The 19,690-nt window shown below is 45.0% G+C and overlaps 1 protein-coding gene across 1 annotated transcript; it reads right to left on the bottom strand.

The window, feature by feature from the left end:
- Positions 1-13,368: 13,368 nt before the first annotated feature.
- Sox4 (SRY-box transcription factor 4) lies at positions 13,369-18,596 on the bottom strand. The gene has a single exon (XM_063259951.1). It carries the CDS (start codon positions 17,352-17,354, stop codon positions 16,008-16,010), a length of 1,347 nt encoding a protein of 448 aa, XP_063116021.1. The 5' UTR covers positions 17,355-18,596; the 3' UTR covers positions 13,369-16,007.
- Between the last annotated feature and the right edge of the window lie 1,094 nt (positions 18,597-19,690).

Genomic DNA, 19,690 nt, shown 5'->3' with positions numbered 1-19,690 from the left:
CATTCGCCTCCTCGCTTTGCCTTTGTTGTCCTTTTTTATTATTGACCTGGTGCACTGCTCTGCCTTCAAAGGCTCACTGCAGACACCGAGGCCAAGATAGCAGTGCCCTACCTCAACTCCAATACCAACGCTCATTGTTGGAGCAAAAGAAATACATAAACACCCCTCACTTTGCCAACTGTAGTAGAACAGGTCATTGTCAACCAATTCAGAGATTTACCATCATCCCTAAAAACTCTGGGAAGCCCTGAGCCAGATGGACTCTCATTGTTTTTGGCCCAATGACTCACTCTTTTGTCCCCTGTGTCTCAGAGTTTCTTTCTCAGAAATCCCCCTGATCTCATCTGCTTGTTTTCTTCCTCTTCCATTAGCTGGATCAAATGTCTTTCAGAATATCACTTTTCTCTTCTAGCAAGGCAACAGCAGGAGAATGAGAATGGTGGTAGAAAGAATAGGAAAAGAGGAACTGAGTGTGTGTGCACGTGTGTGCGCGCATGTGCATGTGTGTGTGTGTGTGAATATGGACAGAGAGAAACAAGATTTGCTTTTTAACTTCACCCATGCATGTCCAAAAGTAAAAAAAGAAAGTCAACATCTTTCTGGTAATTCCTGGGTAAGGACCACTCCCTCCCCTCCCCAACAGCTCCAGCTTCTTAGCTGCCAAAAAAGAAGACAGAAGAGGATTAAAAAGATCTCCGGCTGCTGAAAAAGTAAAGCAGAAATCATTAGAGCCCGAAGCCCGCTGACTAAGGCACAGTACCCAGCGGGGAAAGAGCAAAGCGCTCTCCTGCTACCTGCTTTTCAAAGGAAGCACGTGGCTCCCTTTCCCTCATTATGGGACTCACCTAACCAGCTGCCCTGGATAAAGACCGATAAAGAGTCCCAAACACTGGAGGTGCCTCTGGCCCAGCTGGCTTGGGCCTGTCAAATGGAGTCTGGCTGGAGAAAGTTGGTCAATGGTTATGCACATTTTAGAAATGGGGTCAAAATCATCATCCTGTACCAGGCCAAGCCAGCATGAAACAGTATTTAAGTAGTAAGTCCTCCATGTCTCTGGGAAAGATGTTGAGGCACCACAGCCACAAAGCAGAAAAGTGTTCATGTGACAGGAAGCTGGAAGGCAGCATTAACAGGAAACTTCCCAGAAGACAGGGTGACTCAGGAGAAGAGGCTGCTAAGACCCATACAGGTTTTATGCAGAGTCTGGTCAACAGTCCTCAAAGGCCTTAGACCAGAACCCACAAAACTCAGAAGGGCGTTGCTTAACCTATCAACCTGTGAGGAAGCGCTGATAAAGTTGGTTATGAATGTTACCCTAGGCAGAGAAGGAAGAGGAGGAGGAGCAGGAGGAGAAGGAGGAGCAGGAAGGCGAGCAGGAAGAGGAGGGCCTAGACTCAAAGGCACTCACACTCCATCCCCTGCAGGTCCAGTGCCGTGGTCCCATTCTCTGTCCCTGTGTCCTACTTACTGGGAGCTCTTTGTGCCTGTTGCCTGTTGATATCCGTGACCTCCAAGTTACTACTGGCTTTGTGAGAAGTGGGGTAGGGAATCCGCGAAAATGCAAAGCATCTGCCTGTAGGAACTGTGTGAGCTTCTATTATTAAGTTCCTCCCATCTTGATTTAGATAATTCTGCTGCAAGTGCCTGAGGCTATAAAGAGCCCGAGGCTGTAAAGAAGCGTTTGGGGGAGCTCCAGATAACATTCTTAGGAAAGGTCACCATATGGTTTGTGGATTGCATAATAAGTAGGTAGTACTCAGACCTCAATTTAAGAAATATTGTGAAAGCAGTCCATTAGGGGATAATCCTATTAAATTCAGAGAGTTTGGTAGAATGGGGATTTGTAAAGGAATATAACATTCTAAGGGATGTTAAGTGTCTCTAAAAACACTGAATAAATCTAATAACAATAACTCCTTCCAATTTTGAGCTGCCTGTAGACACTAGTGCTTACATGCGTTGTTTTAATTACTGTCTGCAAAATTACCAGAAAATTCTACTTGCTGGGAGTTGCTGCCAACCTACTGAAACCAATGCTCTGGTTTTGCTTTCTGTTTTCCACAGGATTGGCTCACAGGAGGACAAGTTTGTCACTGTTAGTTTTCGGTGACTGAGCCTAGGCCGCTGTCATACCCATTAACTTCTTTTACCCCTAATGGAACAGAGTATAACCCACAAACCTGAAAGAGGCTTTTAAATATACTTAGAATAAATTTCTCAAATGTAGTTTGCAAACCACTTACATCAGAAACATTATTGTTTGCTTAAAAATGTAGATATGCAAGCTGGGTGTGGTGACACACCCGCCTATAATCCCAGCACTGGGGAGGCTGAGCCTGAAGGATCCTTGCAAGTTTCAGACCGGCCTGGGTTACAAAGTTACAAAGTGAGACCAAGGCTGACCTAAACTGCAGAGGGAAAGTCTGCCTCAAAAAGACAAAAAAAAAAAGAAAAAAAAAAAAGTATGAGTACTTGGCCTAAGTCCTTCTAACAAGCATTCTAAATGATCCTTATAGACGCTAATGATAGAGGAAAACCATCTCAAATTTCAGGAGGCCAGTGAAAATCCAGGCTTCCCAGCAGCCTGCTGGACTGAGCAAATATCTAAAATGCAGGTATAAAGAATGGACTCAGATGCATGGAGTCAGTTCTGAGGCAGCAAAACTGCACACCACATCTACCACTGGGAATGTGGCATTGGATAGGCACAAAATTTAAGAAAGAGCCCCAAAGCTCAGTGTTAGCTCTTTCCTTTGTGTGGCAGAGAAGCAAAGGCAGAAAAAGGAAAAGGGAAAAAGGCCTTTACTGAGCCTAAGGGAAGGGTGAGAGATTCTTGAGGCAGAAGGAAAAGCTGCGGGATTTTACTAGGTTTGACAGGGTGTGGAGTTTGAAGGGGAGGCCAGAATGACAATCATTGTGACAACTTATTGCGGGAATGTAACCACATGCAAAAAAAAATGGGAAGTTCAATTTTGAACCCAGGGCCTCACACATGCTAAGTAAGCTATACTGTTACACAGCTACACTCCCAATCTCTTTGCAGTATTTTTTAAAATCAAAATTAATGCATGATCCAAGCATAGTGGCACATGCCTACAATCCCAGCATTCTGGGAGGATGAAGCAGGAGGATCCCAAGTTCAAGCATGGCCTGGGCAACTCAGCAACTTGGCAAAATCCTATCTCAAAATAAAATAAATACATAAAAAAGGGCAGGGGATGTGGCTCAGTGTGAAGGTCCTGTGTTCAGTTCTCAGTACGAAAAAGAGGAAGAACAAGGACAAGAAAAACAAGAACAAAAACAAGGAGAAGAAGAAGAAGGAGGAGGAGGAGAGGCATGGAAAAGTCCATGGAGACCAAACTTTTTAAACAGACAGGATCAGGGCTACTCAAGCTTTCCTTTGGCCTCCATCTAAGGCTCAGCCCAGCCCTGTCAGGAAGGCTCAGCAGTTACACCTGGTCTTCTTTTTGAAGGTAAAGCCTGGGACAGAGGGAGGCCAACCACCCTTCTCTTCATGTCACAGCTCAGAGGGCTGGAAAAGCCTAATTCCATTAACTTGGGACACCTTGTTCTTTCCTGTGCAAAGAAAAGTTAAATTGAGTTCTGTGGTTCTTTACCAAACAGGATTTTATTCCAGTGATAAAATTAATGTATCTAAAGCAAACAGACTCCTAAGAAGCCTTCTTCCTATGCTGACACTCAATTTAGGGACCCTCGGCAGCAGTTGTGAAGGCCAAATGAGCCCTTCCTCTCCTTGGATGCTGCTCTCCAACAGACTCTTCTGGATGTGTAAAATTTAAAGTCCTTTATAAACATCAATGATTGCCATAATTGTAGGTATCTAGAAAGGAGAAAACATCTATGTAACTGCTGCCAATCGCTGGTTTCAGGAAACATGCAGGCACTTGTGGGGAGCAAGGCTCAGAGTATAAATAGTATTTTTCCAGATGGACCAAGTTGAATCAGAAATGAAATAAAGTAGAGGAAAATCTGCTCTTTCCCTCCAAATGAGGCCAAGTGTAAGAATCACGGGGCAGAAGTGCTTTCCCACAGGGGTTTCACCAAGTGTGCTCAGGGTAGACAGCAACCCTGGGCTCCAGCTACTTATATTAAGGAGAACAGAAGTGAATAGTTTCAGATATTTTATTGCATTTATTTTTTATTGTTCCACAGTTGGTAAGGTCTTTGTTTATGATAGCAAAGACTAGAAAGCAGTTCCTGCTTTGCACATTCTTCTTTCAAGTGCAAACGTTGGAAATGAGAGTATTTTGGAATTTCTCCACTCCCCCAATATTTAGGGATATGTTTTGTTCATAAAATGAGGTTTTATGGTTTTTTTGTTTTGTTTTGTTTTTGTTTTAAGAAGGTCTTACAGCCAATTCTGCTAGTAATATGTCCTCGAAACTGCCTTCCACACTTTTTAGAGTGCATGTGGGTTTGGAAGAGGAAGGGGAATTAATGGAAAAGGGAGAAATGGAAATGACAGAGAGGAGTGGACTCTCCAGCAGATACCCAAGGCCTGTCCTGTCAGCCTGCCCACTCTACGAGCAGCTACAGCTAAAGGAATCTTCTCCTGCATTTCCCTAGTCTTCATATTTTGTTTTGTCAAACTACTCAGCTTTCTACAAATGGACAGCTTTTACTGAATTTCACTAGCATCCTTGATTGAAAACAGAGATATTTCTCTAGAATTTACAAGGCTAAGGACCACTGTTCCCAAAGAAAGTGGGTTTTGTTTTTGAGTCATTATTTGACAATGACTTTGACAATCATATTTCATTTTGGATCCCAGGTGACTTTTCAGGGCAGAAAAGCCCCCAAATGTTACATAAAGATTGCTGGACTTGGTAGGATCAATCTACAGAAATGGTTTAAGTGGCCTCTAAATTTCCTTTATAATCTGGAGAGTTTAAAATTCCATGATGAGGGAGTCTATGATGATATCCTAAACTACAGGGTAAGTTTTTTTCTTTTCATTTTAAAAGCAGAATCTTTTATAAATAGATGAAAGAGGAACTGCTATGGTGGTGTGTTTGTGAGCTTTTTTTTTCTTTTTGGAGCACATCTGTCTCAAGGAGAAAGAAGGGGTGCTGGTATATCCTGGGCTCTGTAATGACTAGATTAGTATAAAATCCCTTTTGCAGACTTAAAGTAGCCCTTAGCCTACCCCAAATATCTTCTGCCAGTTTGCCAGATGGAAGTTGTGCCAGTAGAATATGGTGTGATAAGATAGGCCGCATGGTACAGGATGAAAAACAAACAAGACTACCCAAAGACACTGTGGTATGAGGTTATAATTTTCTGGTCAAGTTTCAGTTATTTTAAAAAGTCGACCTAAGTGTGTGCTTGATCGTTCGCTTGCTTTTGGTACTGGGGGTTAAGCCCAGGGCCTTTACACTGAGCTACATCCCTAGCCCTTCTTTATTTTGAGACAAAGTCTTGCGAAGTCTTTAAATCACTGAGGCTAAATTTGAACTTTCGATCCTTCTGCCTCATCCTCCCACCTAGTTTTAAGTGACATTCAGATATGACTTAAATCTCCTTTCCTTCCTCCTCTCCCCTCCCTTCTCCCTTCCAAATGGGCTAGACTTGTTTGAAGTAGAAAGGTACCTTTCTCTATGCCTCTCTTCAAAACTTAGCTCTTCCAAGTGTGTTGGGGAAAGCAATCAGGGAGTGGGACTAAGGCCAGGATGCCTCTATTTAACTGGCCACTGTCACAGTCCAGTGTCTGCGCTTCGAGTTGATCCCCCCAACAATCATCTAATCCCCTCCAATGGCCTTCTCAGAGGCAGGCACACAAATGCTGGTTCTCCCAAATTGCTTGTGTCAGTTTTGAGAGCTCCATTCTGTCTTAGAAGATACCAGCCTACATTCTTCTCTAATTTCTGCTCCCCAAAGAACTCTCCATATCTTTCTTGGATTCCTATCTCAGTGTACTCGACCCATGGAGACTCGTCACCTTGCTATGTCAAGTGGAAAAAAGCAGATAACAAACCCTTCTGACCAACCTTCCCCTCTAACCAGCCTCCCCCTCCCCAGCTTCCTCTAGCAGAACCACCCAGCTGCCAAAGCAGATGACTCACTGCAAACTGAATAATGGTCTGCTCTTCTTGTGGACCCTCTAGTCTCTGGCAGCTGCTGTCTTGGAGAATCCCTTGAAACGCTCCATTAGTTGGCCCTGGAATGAGGCAAGGATCTATATAGCTTCCTTGAAGATGCTCTCAACACTCTTCCTTCTTTTCCCGTTCTTGCTTATCTGGAGTGGAGCTGGCAGAGTCAGGGAGAATACCGAGCATGGTAGGGTCAGATGTGCTCTGAAAGAGTAGATAAAGTCTTTGGCCCCAATCCCTGCACATTGGCTTTAAAGGTAGTGTATTCAGATCCTGCTCTTGGTACCACTGGAACCTTAAAGCCAACAGTAGGAGTACAGGGGGGAAAAATCATTATACTAAACAGATAAAAGCAAAGGAAGAGTGTAAGAAGGATGAAGGCCACCAGACCCCAAGAGCAAAGGCAAAAATGAGGGACAGGAGTATGAAGAATACACTAAATTATATAGTTCATAGATACTCAATGCTCAGTCCAGAAGTGGGCACATAACACAGAATACTGAGTTTATTGCCTAGCTAAGGGATTGGTAACCAAGTTGCAGAAATGTCCTAAGAGACTTACAGGGTAAAAGGCAGAGGAAAAGAACATTTGTTATTGGGAGTAAGTCAGGCTATAGTTGAAAACTAAACGAATCCCCAAGCACTCCTAATATCTGCAGTCTTCATGCTAGGTTGGCAACCATGTACTCCACCTGCTCACTTGGGCTCCCAAAGATTTTGAATGTCCTCTTCCCAGAACGCCCATAAGCTCCAGCTCCCTTAGAGTCCCATGTTCTTTGCAGTAAAACACTGTGATTTCAAGTTACTTGAATTAATCAAAATCCATAAGAAAAAAAAAAAAAGGACCAACAACACAGAAAAGAGAATCAACCTAATGTGTTGTAATGTTCCAATGGAAAAACAGACCCAAAGGATCTGATCTCTGTCCTAATGTTCATTTCAGTAATGTTAAAATCCCAATACTTTGTGGCACCCACCTGTAATCCCAGCCCTTGGGAGGATGACGCAGGGAGGATCACCATGAGTTCGAGACCAATATGGGCTACACAGAGAGGCTTTGTCTCAAAAAACAAAGAAACAAACAAAACTTTCAAAAAATAAATAAAAAAACAGACAAAAAAACTTTCAATGCTTTCTCAGCATGTCAGTGTTGAGCCTATCCTGTCTATCACAGATGGGATAGAAGTCATCTGACCATGATTTGTAGATGTCTCTATTTTGTGCTAAAATAATCTGTTCACTTTTTCTAGGGGATAAAATTGTTTGTTTTAATTTTTAAGCTTAGTTTATATACACAGAGCTCTAATTTTTCTCTCCAACATCCACTTTATACTTAATCATCTCCAGGTCAGAAAAACTGTCAAAAGCCTGTAACACCAACACCCACAATATCTACTTCTAGTAGCCACCCAGGAAAAAGTCATACACATAAAAAAAGTATTACTGTACATTCTTATAATGATTAAAAACTGCTAACTGGGGGCTAGTGATTTAGCTCAGCGGCGTAAGCGCCTGCCTTGCAAGTAGGCAGTTGTGAGTTCGATCCCTTCCATACCGATAAAAAACTAAAAAGACAAAACAAACAAACAAACAAAAAACTGCTAATTGTAGCAAATGTTTCCTTAATTTACTTTGGTTTATTTAATTTCCTTTATTTGTTTACAGAATATATAGGATTTTTTTTTTTGCACTGACAATCAAACTCAGGACCTCAAGCTAGCCAGGCAGGTGCTGTGCCTCTGAGCTATACCCTGACCCCACTTATGAATATCTTAAGAGATACTATTTGATAACAATCTTAGGGTGACATTTTTAGGAAATATAAAAATTTTAATATTTTTCCCTCACTTTCTTTTCCTTTTAGATTTAAAAAACTTTTAGATTTAAAAACTTTTAGATTTAAAAAAAATTCAAAAAAATTAAACTAAAACTGTTAGTCCCTCCGCACCCCCAGCCAGCACACCCTCCATGAAAGGCAGGCTTTCTGAACTTCCTCCTGCCTGGGGAGTGGCAAAGTGCGCGGTGCTTTGAGCCTACAGCCCAACTTCTCAGGAATTTTAAATAAATTATTCAGAGCCTGTTCTCTCCAGGGACTGGCTAACAGGAGAGATAAAGGCTCTCCCAGGGAAGTGTGGGAAGGGGAGGGAGCAGAGGCAGGGACTGAAGGTCACAAGTTGCTGAAGACTGGATTTTCACAGGTTTAGGTGCTGGAGCTGGGGAAGTGAGGGTAGGCAGTGGTAACAGCCTTAGGTACAAGGGGAGGAAATGGATTAATAGATCATTAAACAGGGCCTGGCTACTCAGGTCTTCTAAAAGCAGTTTCCAGCAGCAGGCACATTCCCCAACCATCACCCCACACCACAGGGCATTTGCTACAGAGAGAGCTGACGACTAAGGTTAACAGTGATTTCACTTGCCTCTTGCCTTCCAACTGCAGGAAATAGTAAGTATACTGAGTTTCAAAGCTAGAATTATGAACACTCAGCATTGTGGAGCATGCCTGTAATCCCAGCACTCAGGAGGCTGAGACAAGAGGACTGGGGCAAGTTTGAGGCCAGACTGGACTGTAAAGTGAGTTTACGGACAGCCAGAGCTGTACAGTAAAATCCTGTCTCAAAAAGACAAATCAAAACAAAACAACCATGAATTACAGCTAGGCGTGGTGACTTATTCAATCTCAGCTATTAGGAAGCTACACCAGGACAATTCTGTGTTCAAGACCAGCCTGAACAACTTAGAGGGACCCTGTCCCAACATTTAAAAACAAAAAACAAAAAAACTAGAATTATGTATTTTTGGGAAAACATCTAAAGAACCAAACAGCCTAAGTCAAGGTCAATGGTATCTCATTTATTATGAAATCCATTGTTTCATTATTATTCATTAATTCATTATTTCACTATTATGTCCCACCCATTAAAAATAAAACAAAAAGCTGGAGGTGGAATATCATTTGAACGTCTTATGTGTAACACAAAGCAATTTTGTGTCTCAGTGCCCAACTGAGTTACAGCTTCGGCCTTAAAAACCTGCAGGGTAGAGGAAGTCCCTACTTGAAGGTTCCTGCCACGACTTGACTTAGGCCTGGCTCCTCTGGCAGGATTCCATAAGTCAATTGCCCTGAGTTGGAACTGTCACAAGAAAATAAAATGGGAGAAATTTATTATCATCTGTATCCACACACGCGCATACACACAAACTCAGAGGCGCTCTGTTAGCTAAGGCACAAGGCAAGATGTAGCAGCCTGGTTCAACAGACCCCTGGGAAATACCGTTTGGTGCAGGAGGTTGAAGTGAGGGTTTTTTTCTTCTTCTTCTTCTTTTTAACATTAGACAGGAAAACAACACATGCAGGAAACCATAAAACCCTTCAAGTTAACTGTAGCCAACGGTCAATCTCATTAGGATATAATGGGTAGACTGTGGCCTCTCCATAAAGACCCAGCGCACAAGCCTCCCAATAATTTCCAATTTTTACACTTGCTGGCAGCTCTGTCTTTTGGATAACAAAGCAGAAGCTGCACTCCCTACATGTAGACCATTTCTAATCCCCTCCGGGCCTTAATTGCGCCTAAATTCAGTGCCTGTGTTCATCTTGCAGCCACATTTGTTGAACTGAAATATGCATTTATATCTCCAACTAATTATTTAAACTCACACTTTTCCCTGGGAATGGCAGGAAGACATCTTTGGGAAGATGGGCAGGAAGTTGGGGAGTTGAGGGAAGGTGGGGCAGAGTCATCCTCATTAGGGACCCCAGATTTGCGCAAGTTTTATTTCTTACTCAAATGGAGAGATCTATGCTAAGAAATCCACTCAGGAAATAGGACTGATCTCATGGGTGCTGCCCTTGAACAAACCAGGTAAGATCTCTACCCCAGACTCACACCCCATCCCCTTTTTGAATCTTCTGAATCTGCAACCTTGGACCAACCATTCTCAATGCCAGTTCTCCATATAAGATAGCTAACAATCCCTTGCTTTGTATCTACTGAGAAAATATGTTAAAATACCACGAGTTAACTTTCAAACCTTATTGAGCCCTGGAAATACATGGGGAGCTTATTGGGTCCTTGTCCCGCTGCCTGCCTGCCTGCTGGAAATCTTAAAAATCCCAAGCAGGTCTGAGGCTGGAGATTCAGGTACCAGACTGCGAAACAGTTAGTAGCAGTGTTATTTTTTAATAACTTAGTTTCTTCCCCATGCTAGGCCCTTAGGGCATTACCTTTTAATAACAGCCCACAAGGCCAGGGACTAGTTGGTATTTGAGAAGCCCGGGCCAGGCAGCAGATACTGTGACCTGTGCAATTTCACTTGATTCTCACAACAGCCTGGGCCATCAGCTGATCATCCTTCTTCTTAATGTTTTACATCAACAAGATTTGAAGATTCTAAGAAATGTGACCAAGTTCCTCCAGCCAGTGGGTTTTGGAGCCAGCATTTTGCTCAGGTTTTCCCTAAGTCCAGAGCTCCCTACTTAAATCCATCAGCATAAAATGCAAATGAATTTTGGAAGCTCTTCAGGCCCCACAAAAACAATGCAAATGTTAAGTCGACAAATAAGAATTAAATACTTATTATGTACAGTGGACCAAGGAATGCAAATTTGGGTTTGCACGAAGTATTCAAGGCTTAGTTCCTGTCTTCCAAGAATTTCAGGCTACTGGGAATTTCTGGTTTGTTATACAGGGGTTTTAGAGACAAGATGGGTAAGGCTAACATCATTTTGTGCTGGGGACTTGACTGGCTATCTGTGAATTTTGCCCTTTTATTCTGGACGCACAGAATTGTGGTGGATAGTTAATTAGCAGTTTGAAACACCAAACCTCCCTGTCCACTGGAGCCTCCCAATGATACCAAAAGAAAATCCAGAAACATGTATGCAGGTACTTTTCCCAGATGAATTAACAGGGATTGGGTAAATATGAGCTAGAAAGGGCTGTCACAGGCCTCCTGGGGGTACCGAATGGGGGTGGGGGTGAGGTAAATAGCCATCAGCAAGAAAAACAAAGCATAGGAAACTTCCAAAATCCAAATAGGCAAGGTGGATTTCTATTTCCAGAATTCTTAGTTTTCCTGGATATGTGCATCTTTCCAAATACCTCCCTGGGATTCCCAGGTTGTTCAGAATGTCTGATTAAGCATTATAATCCACATCATTCACCAAAGGATGCTTCCTAATTTAGGTGAGCCCCCAGAACACTGGGAACACCTGGTAAAGATTGAGGTGTATACCCTAGGGTCAGGCTTTCTCCTTTTTCTGAGAATTCTTTAGGCTTCTTGGAACCTCCCCCAGCTTTGTCAGCAGAATCCAGTGGGCCCACCCCACTGGTTTGCAAGCTCTATTTTTTCTTGGCACCTTAAAGAGATTCAGCTAGGAACCAATACTTAAGTATCACCAATTCTCATTTCTGATGGAGCACAGGGACAAAGGCAGCGTGTTTTACGAAAAATTGCTTGATATTCTTAAAAGGATATCTGAAACTTAACTCCAGCCTATTGATTCAAATCATTTGAAAGGTAATGTCACACTCAACTGGTTTCTCATGTTTATTAGGCCTTTTAACCACCAAAGCATCATCGCTGAATGGAAATTACTCAAAATAAAAAACAAGTACAAAATGTGTCACATTTTCTCTACCACCTGCTAGGGAGGGCATAACATTGCTTTTAAAATGAAAGCTTAAAGGTGTATCAAAAAATGTTTTCTTTTGTGATGCTCAGTAATCAAATTTAGGGCCTCACACAAGCTAGGCAAGTGCTTCACCACTAGGCTGTACCTGCAACCCTAAAATTCTTAGAAAATACTGAAGCATCTTTTCTTACAATGAAGTTAAAAGTGAAAATACACATAGTTCTAGCAGAAGCCTAAAAATAAGAACAGATTTAAAAAGACATGCATCAATAAAAAAAAAAAAAAGACATGCATCATTTAAAAATGTCTCATAGAGGCTTTGCCTCATTCACACCAAAGTTGTATTTGATGTTCTGGATTTCAAAATAAAACTAAGGCATACCATCACCACTACAATGAACAAACATTAAGCACTTATTCCATAAGAGTCCCTCCTTCAGCAAAGACCTTTAAAGAAATACAAGATGCCACGTTGTTTTAAGATATTACAACCACTAAATATATGCAATTTAAAAATGTATTAGGTGCGCACAAGAAAAATTCAGAAACTAACAGCATTGAGAGGCAATTACACTGAAACACAATAGTTGGATTTTGGACAGAGGAAAGTTACTATTTTTGAGCAAAAATTGTTTCAGATTGGACTGCGAGTCTCCTCTCCTAGCTACACATTCCAGGATGCAGGACACAATTACCTACAAGGGATTCAGATTAGGGCACTAGTTCCAAACAGGAATGCACATTAACCCTTCCTCTCCAGGCTGCAAAACCAGAAGCCATGTGAAAACATTATTTATACTAGGCATTTAGAAGTTAAGGTAGCTTTTGTGAGTAGGAATGGTTAACCCTCAAAATAAACAGGAAGAAGAGCTGCTTCACAAGTCGCATATTCTGAAGCCACGCAGTCCTGGGCCTTAGGAAATTCAGGGTAATTTTTCTCTTTGCAGACAGGTCTCCATGGCCCATGCCTAATGCTTCTGTTCCTCACTAGCTGAAGGCAGTGCGATTCAAGGCTGAGAAACCTACTGTTGTACTTTTGTGACAGGAATGCTATGCTGGGCATGGCACTTGAGATGGAGATCTTAGCATCCTGTGAACCTGTTTTATGAAAACAAAAACAAAAAAACTACACCTTTTGGGATTCCTAACTGGGGAAGGCCTTTGGTTTTACATTCAGAATTTAACAGGCTTTTTGATCTTAGTGTGTAGGGAATAAATCCGAGCTACTACTACATGGTAAGAAGTATTGGCAAGTTAAGGAGAAAGCAGCTTTGGGAGCCTAAGATTTAAAAAAAAAAAAAAAAAACCAGGGTGAGCCAGCCAGTTGGATTTTGGAATTCTGTCTTCTATGCCCCTCCCCCCATAAAAACTGCAAGACAAAGGGAGCCTATTGAAATGCAGCAAGCTTAAAAAATTCCTCGAAAGCGCTTGTAGAGTTGACACATATTCAGCTGATGCCATCATTTTGGGGTGCGAGCTGCCAAATCTGGCCAAGAGGAACTCAGCATTTGTCAACGAGGTGAAGCTAGGCGGGGAGAGCTCCCTGTCCCAAAGCTAAGTCTCCAGAGGCTTCAGGGCCTTGCCAATCTCAAGCATTGGGCACAATGACGACAAAAGTCAAGATTTAGGGTTCAGTTCCAGCTGATTTTATTTCCTTCTCAAAAAAAGTTATTTACAGAAGGTATATATCAACAATCTGACAGGCAGTGAACTTGACATGATTAGCTGGCATGATTTTTTCTTTTTCTCTTTTCCCCCAAACATTGTTTGTGTGGCCTTGAATTTTAAGACAAATATTCTACACGGCATATTGCACAGGATGGATGGCAAAAAAAAAAAAAAAAAAGTTTAAAAACAAAAAACCCTTAACGGAACTGCCTTTAAAAAGGCAGACGTCTAGTGCCTGTCATGTTATATTAAACATACATACACACAATCTTTTTGCTTATTATAATACAGACTTAAATGTACAAAGATGTTTTCCACTTTTTTTCAATCTTTAAACACAACAGCTATAAACCTGAACACATAAGCTATCATCATGCCATAAGACTAAAACAATTATATTTAGCGACAAGTAGAAAGGATTAAATAGTCAAATACAAGAATGAAAAACGCAGTACATAGTGTCGCGAACTCAAATCGGCATTTAGATAGATCCAGTGGTTTAAACGGCACGTTTTTGCTTATAAAAAAAAGTGCAAAAAAGATGTGGTTTACAAGTTAAAGCTACAGGATCCCTTTTTCTGTTTTTGCTGTAAATGCACCAGGTTTAAAGCCTCTAGAACAAAACAGTATTTCTTTTAAAAATGTGTTTTTCTTGAAAACGTACAGTGCTTGGCTGAATCTCCTCCCCATCTTACCAGACTGGGGTTAAAGGTCGACACTGGTGGCAGGTGAAGGGATACTGTCACTTTAAGAAGCCTGCAGATTGAACTGTAAACATGGATAAATTAGGGGCTGATTTTTCCAACTGTGTGAGATATTAACCAGCCACCCTATTATAAAATCAGGAAATCCAAACAGCGATTTACACCGATTAACACCCCCTTTATATATTTTTTACAAAAATACACTGAGAAAATAATCAAACGTTTTCATCTCTCTTGTCTTTTTTTGTTTTTTTAAAAGTGTCAAAAGTCTACATTTAAATATAAAAAATTAAAAGTTAAAACTCTAGCCCTTCAGTGAAGGAGACGTAAAATGGCGTGGGTCAGAACAACTACCAAAAAAATAAAATAAAAATAAAGCAAAAGAAAACAAAAAGGAATAAAGGAAGTCAAAAGAAAGAAAAGAAAGCCAAGGAAAGAAAAGAAAAAAAAAAGGGACAACACAAGAAAACAAATGTTTGGCCAGTATAAATATGTCCACATATAAAATGGCATCTGATTACATTTACAAGAAAAAAAAAATATACGAGGATGAAACATCGGTGGAGGAAAAAAACACGTCTTCTCATTTACACCTAGAAGGAAGAAACACATACACACGGAGGAAAAATTTGGTCCTGAATTGTTTTTTAAAAGTCCAGCACAGATTTGAGTTGCGTTTGAATCCTTTTAAAGAGTTAAGAATGAAAAGAAGCTGGTGATAATTTTGTTGTAGGAATCAAACATAGCGCCATCTATCTGCTTTTTATATTATCCTACACTATTTTCAAAACTGCTCAACAGTCTTATACAGAAATCTTTAAAAGATAGACAGGATAACATGCTATATTAACCCCACCAGTGAAATAATCCAACACCATCACGATTCCAATTAAGAGAAGAAAAAACCTTTTTTCCCCCCCAAACCACTCGCCCTCCACGGCCCCTAGACCACATCAAAAGTCTCCTCTCCTCCGCGCCTCCGGGTCTGGGGAGTCTCACCTCGCTGATTTCACAGCCTGACGGCGGAGGCCAGCGAGCTTGCAAACCCTCTGCAGTTTGATCAGTGCGCCTTCCAGGCGCGCGTCCTCCTCCACCCCCGCCCCTCGCCCGGGCGCCGCGGCTTCCAACGAGGTCCTCAGGTCACTTCCTAGCGCCGGTCACTCTGGCTGGCCTCCTCCCCTCCACATCTCCTCCTATGACTGCAGGGGCAAGGAAACAAGGAGAAAAAGGGGAGGGAAGGGGAACAAAACCAAACCAAACCAAACCCAAAACTGGAATTCGCCAGCATGGAGTTTCTCAGTCCCAGCGCTCCCCCAAAACATCTGCCGTCGTCCACACTCAGCATCCGGAGCCTTGTGTCTTCAGTAGGCATGAGAGGGAGCGGTGCTGCTGGATCGCCCACCCCACAACCAAGAAGCAAAATAAACTAAAAAGCCCAGCAAGGTGGCAGCGCGCGAGGGCGGATTCCATCAGTCTCTGGCACAGACCTGGTTTCTAACTTGCTGGGGGGTGGGGGGGATCGGGGCGCACCCCAGTCCGGAAGCTCGTTGGGAAGGGAGGGGGGCCTCTTCAAGCAAAGGGGAGGAAACTCAAATAGCTTTTTTTGCCATCAACAACAACACCAATCACAACAATAAAAGGTCGCCCCTGTCTATCCTGCGCGTCCCCCGGGCTGGCCGGTGCATCCAGACGCCCCCGCGCTCCTCTGCAACCGGATGCGGCCCAAGCCAGCCCTGTTCACTTTTTTTTTCGAATTTTCTCTTTTTTTTTTTTTTCCCTTTTCTCTTCCAACTCTTCATGTGTTCTTGCTTTTTTTTTTTCTTTTTTCTTTCTTTTCTTTTCTCTTTCTCCGTCTTCTTCTCTTCTCGCCTCCCACGCCCCGCGCGCCCCTCAGTAGGTGAAGACTAAGTTGGAGATACTGGACTCTAGCCAGTCTCCCGAGATCATCTCGCTCACCTCGGGCGTGCAGTAGTCCGGGAACTCGAAGTGCGAGCCGGAACCAGGCTCGAAGTTAAAATCCAGGTCCCGGTCCAGCGCCGACGACGAGCTCAAGCTGCCCAGCGACATGCTCTCAAAGTTTGCGCTGGGGTGCAGGTCGAGCAGGTCGTCGTCGAATTCGTCGTCGGAGGACGCTGAGCCTGAGGACGAGGAGGCGGAGGAGCAGGCGGACGAGGAGTGCAGGGACGAGGCGGACGAGGGCGCGCAGGAGGGCGCGGGCGAGGCGGCGCGCAGGCCGGCGGGGGCGCGGGGGCCGGCGGGCGAGCGCGCGGGCGCTGGCGAGGACGCGGGGCTGCTGCGCGCGCTCAGGCTGGGCGCGGCGGGCGATCGGCCGGCGCCCGCATCCTCGTACAGCCCCAGGGGGTCGCTGGGGTCGGCGGGCGAGGCGGGCGCACCCAGGCCCCCGAACAGGTACACGCGCTTCGCCTTCTTCTCGGCCGGGTGCTTGGCCAGGGCGGCGGCGGCGGCGGGCGCGCCCGGAGTCCGCGCCTTGAACAGCGCGTGGGGGTCCGCGGCGGCGCCCAGAGGCAGCAGCGCGGCCGCTCCTGCCTGCTCGGCCGCGAAGGACGACGAGGCCGCCGCCGCCGCAGCCTTCCCGCCGCCCCCGGCCAGCACGAGCTTGGCGTGGGGCTTGGGGACCCCGGTGCCGCCTGCCACCTTGGAACCGCAGCTCTTCTTGGGCGCGGGCTTGGCGCTGCTGCCGCCGCCGCCCCCGGAGGTCGTACTCCCGCCGCCGCTTCCCCCGCTGCCGCCACCGACTTTGTCGCCCTTGTCCCCGGGCTTGGAGGCGGCGGCGGTGGCGGCAGCCGAGGAGCCCGAGCCGGCGTTGCCCGACTTCACCTTCTTCCTGGGCCGGTACTTGTAGTCGGGGTAGTCAGCCATGTGCTTGAGCCGCAGCCGCTCCGCCTCCCGAATGAAAGGGATCTTGTCGCTGTCCTTGAGCAGCTTCCAGCGTTTGCCCAGCCGCTTGGAGATCTCGGCGTTGTGCATGTCGGGCGACTGCTCCATGATCTTGCGCCGCTCGATCTGCGACCACACCATGAAGGCATTCATGGGCCGCTTGATGTGCCCGCTCGGCGTCTTGCACCAGCTCGGGTCGTCGGCCTTGCCGCCCGTGGACGCGGTGGAGCCGGGCGTAGGCGAGGAGGCGATGCCCAGCTCCAGGCCGGCGCCCGAGTCTGAGCTCTCGCCGGCCAGCAGCGCTTCCGTGTTCTCCGCGTTGTTGGTCTGCTGCACCATGGCCCCGGCACGGCGGGCGCCCACGCGCGCTCACCCCCTCGCTCGCGGCGGCCGCGGCGCGATCGCCGGGCCCTGCCGGCTCCTCGGGCCAAGCACACGCCGGGCGGGCCCCTCCACTGGCGGCCGGGTGGAGGAGGGCGCTGGGGGTGAGGTCCCCGGGAGACGCGGGCGAGGAGTTGTAGTTCCCAGGCTGGAGCGCCTGCCTGCCCCGCGCTCGGCCTCTCACCGCGCTGCAGCCTGCTCTGGCCGTCGGCAGAGTCCAGAGGGGACCGCGCTAAGTGAGGTGGAGAGGAGTTTCTTCAGTGCTGCTGCTGCTGCTGCTCGCCTGTCTTCCAGTGCAAGTTTCTCGCCGTCTCCTGGGCAAGTCTTTTTTGCTTTTTTTTCTTCCCCCCCACCCTGAAGCAGTTGGTTCCAGTTCACGAGCACTCTCCGTAGCTCAGGAAAGCGACATCGTCTCTATCACTTAGTCCCTTTCCTACCATGCAAAGCAAATGCGAGTCTGGCTCCAGGACTCTCTGTGGGCGGAATCGGCACTGAGGAGTTTGTGCAATTTGTTGCAAGGTAGGAAGCCAGAAAGCCTGCATGCAACAGACTGGCATGAATAAATGTATGTTTCTCCCTCCCCTCTGCAAGAAGGGAGCTGGTAATGGCAGAGTTCCTCTAGTGCAGACTCTTAAAGAGCGTGCAAGAACTAGAGACCTGGGAGTGAGATAGGCCTCTTTCCCGCACACACTGTTTCTCTTGCTGCAGCTTAGAGCAGACCCCAATTCCGCCTCGCGCCTCTTTATCCTTTGGCCGCAGCCAATCAGCCGCTGTAACTAACGCTTCCTCGTGCCAAGCCCCGCCCCCGCCCTTCCTATTGGCTTGGAACCCGATGCAATAATAATCTCCGCGTGCAATGAGAAGCTCCAAATCTGACCTCATTCCAATTTACAGAGCAAACTTTTTAAAAGGGCTAGAAGTACAGCTGAGATTTCTGCTGCTTCTTTTTTCCTTTTGCTCAGTGTGTGCGTGTGCGCGCGTGTGTGTATTTGTGTGAAGAGAATGTTAATGCCTGAAATTATGAAGGGGAGAGACGGAAATGTATTCTAACCATTATGTTAGATAACAAGGGGCTTGGAGGGGGAGTAAGGGTGAAACACTGTAAATGGAAGCTTTCTGCTTAAAAGCCAAGTGATTATTTTTATTAGTTCTTTTCAACATTGGAATAAAGAATCAGCCTCTAGTGCAAAATCTGTTCCTCGGCCCCTTCTTAAAGCCAGCGATGTAAAGGGGAGGTAAAGCCACAACAATAAATCAATGGATATTGAAAACCATTAAGAAAGTGGTACCTAGACACCTGTCATCACAATTATTTTAACAACTCTAGGTACAGCGCAGATGTTGGTGTATTGTGTAAATCCCTCAGAATAATTTCTGCGCTGTTTGTGGAAGGCAGAAAAAAGGACTTTTTGCAGTAATCGCTTACTCTCTTAACCAAACAAGTGTTAACTATGGTTATTTAATGATTGAAACTCCTTTATGAATCCGGAACAGCCTAAACAGAGCAGCTTTCCCTTGAAACACCTTAGGAAGCACTCCATAATTACTCAGGTAGGAAAATTCTCCCTAGAGTTTTGTACAGGATGAGGTGGTGGTCACAGGATGGAAACCAACTTTACTTTTTAAACATTTGTTTCCCACATTTTCCAAAGTCCGCCTCCCAAAGTCTTCCTCTTTGCCTTATATTCCTATGTGTGTGTTGCTTGGTTCAAGTGGGACTGAAAGACCAAGGCAAAAGGGAGGCGATTAACTGGGGACCGAAGAGAATGAAGTCTTTGAATTATCTTGAGACCAGCTGCTAGTTCTGCTTAGTGGTTTTGTAACTGTGGGGTGTGACTAAGTCTCCGCTGTCCTCATCTGGGATATGGGATCTCCTTTCCAGAGGATTGTTGTGAGAGTCCCAGGAGTCTGTGACAGACAAGCACTCCAGGAATGCCACTTCCCTTTCCTTGGTAACCCAAATGTCCATTCTAGTACAAGCAGGGGCTTCAAGAGGCTGCTGACACTGAGGATGGCCCATGGTGTGAAAAAGAAATTACAGGTCATAGATGCAACCCATCCAGGGACGCTAGTGGCAACTCTGCTATTCTAATGATTTTAAAAGAAGGAACTTCCTGAAGAATACTGTGAACAGTGTGGCAAAGAATTCAGAATATACGAATGTGGCCACACAGGTCACCTCTTTTTGAAAATTACTTTAGTAAAAGCTGTCCTTTTACACTGTAACAGGAAACTGGTTTTTTACAGGCCAGTGATAGGTAGATAGGACCAGTCCAGCATAAAATCAGCTTTCA

This window comes from Cavia porcellus, unplaced genomic scaffold, assembly GCF_034190915.1.
Source record: "Cavia porcellus strain 051 isolate PalLab524CR breed Dunkin Hartley unplaced genomic scaffold, mCavPor4.1 scaffold_13, whole genome shotgun sequence".
Classification (NCBI taxonomy): Eukaryota; Metazoa; Chordata; class Mammalia; order Rodentia; family Caviidae; genus Cavia; species Cavia porcellus.
This window is presented reverse-complemented; position numbering and strand designations above follow the sequence as displayed.

Excerpts from the sequence above, each read along its gene's own strand:
- Sox4 (XM_063259951.1), bottom strand. The coding sequence starts at position 17,354 with ATGGTGCAGCAGACCAACAACGCGGAGAACACGGAAGCGCTGCTGGCC.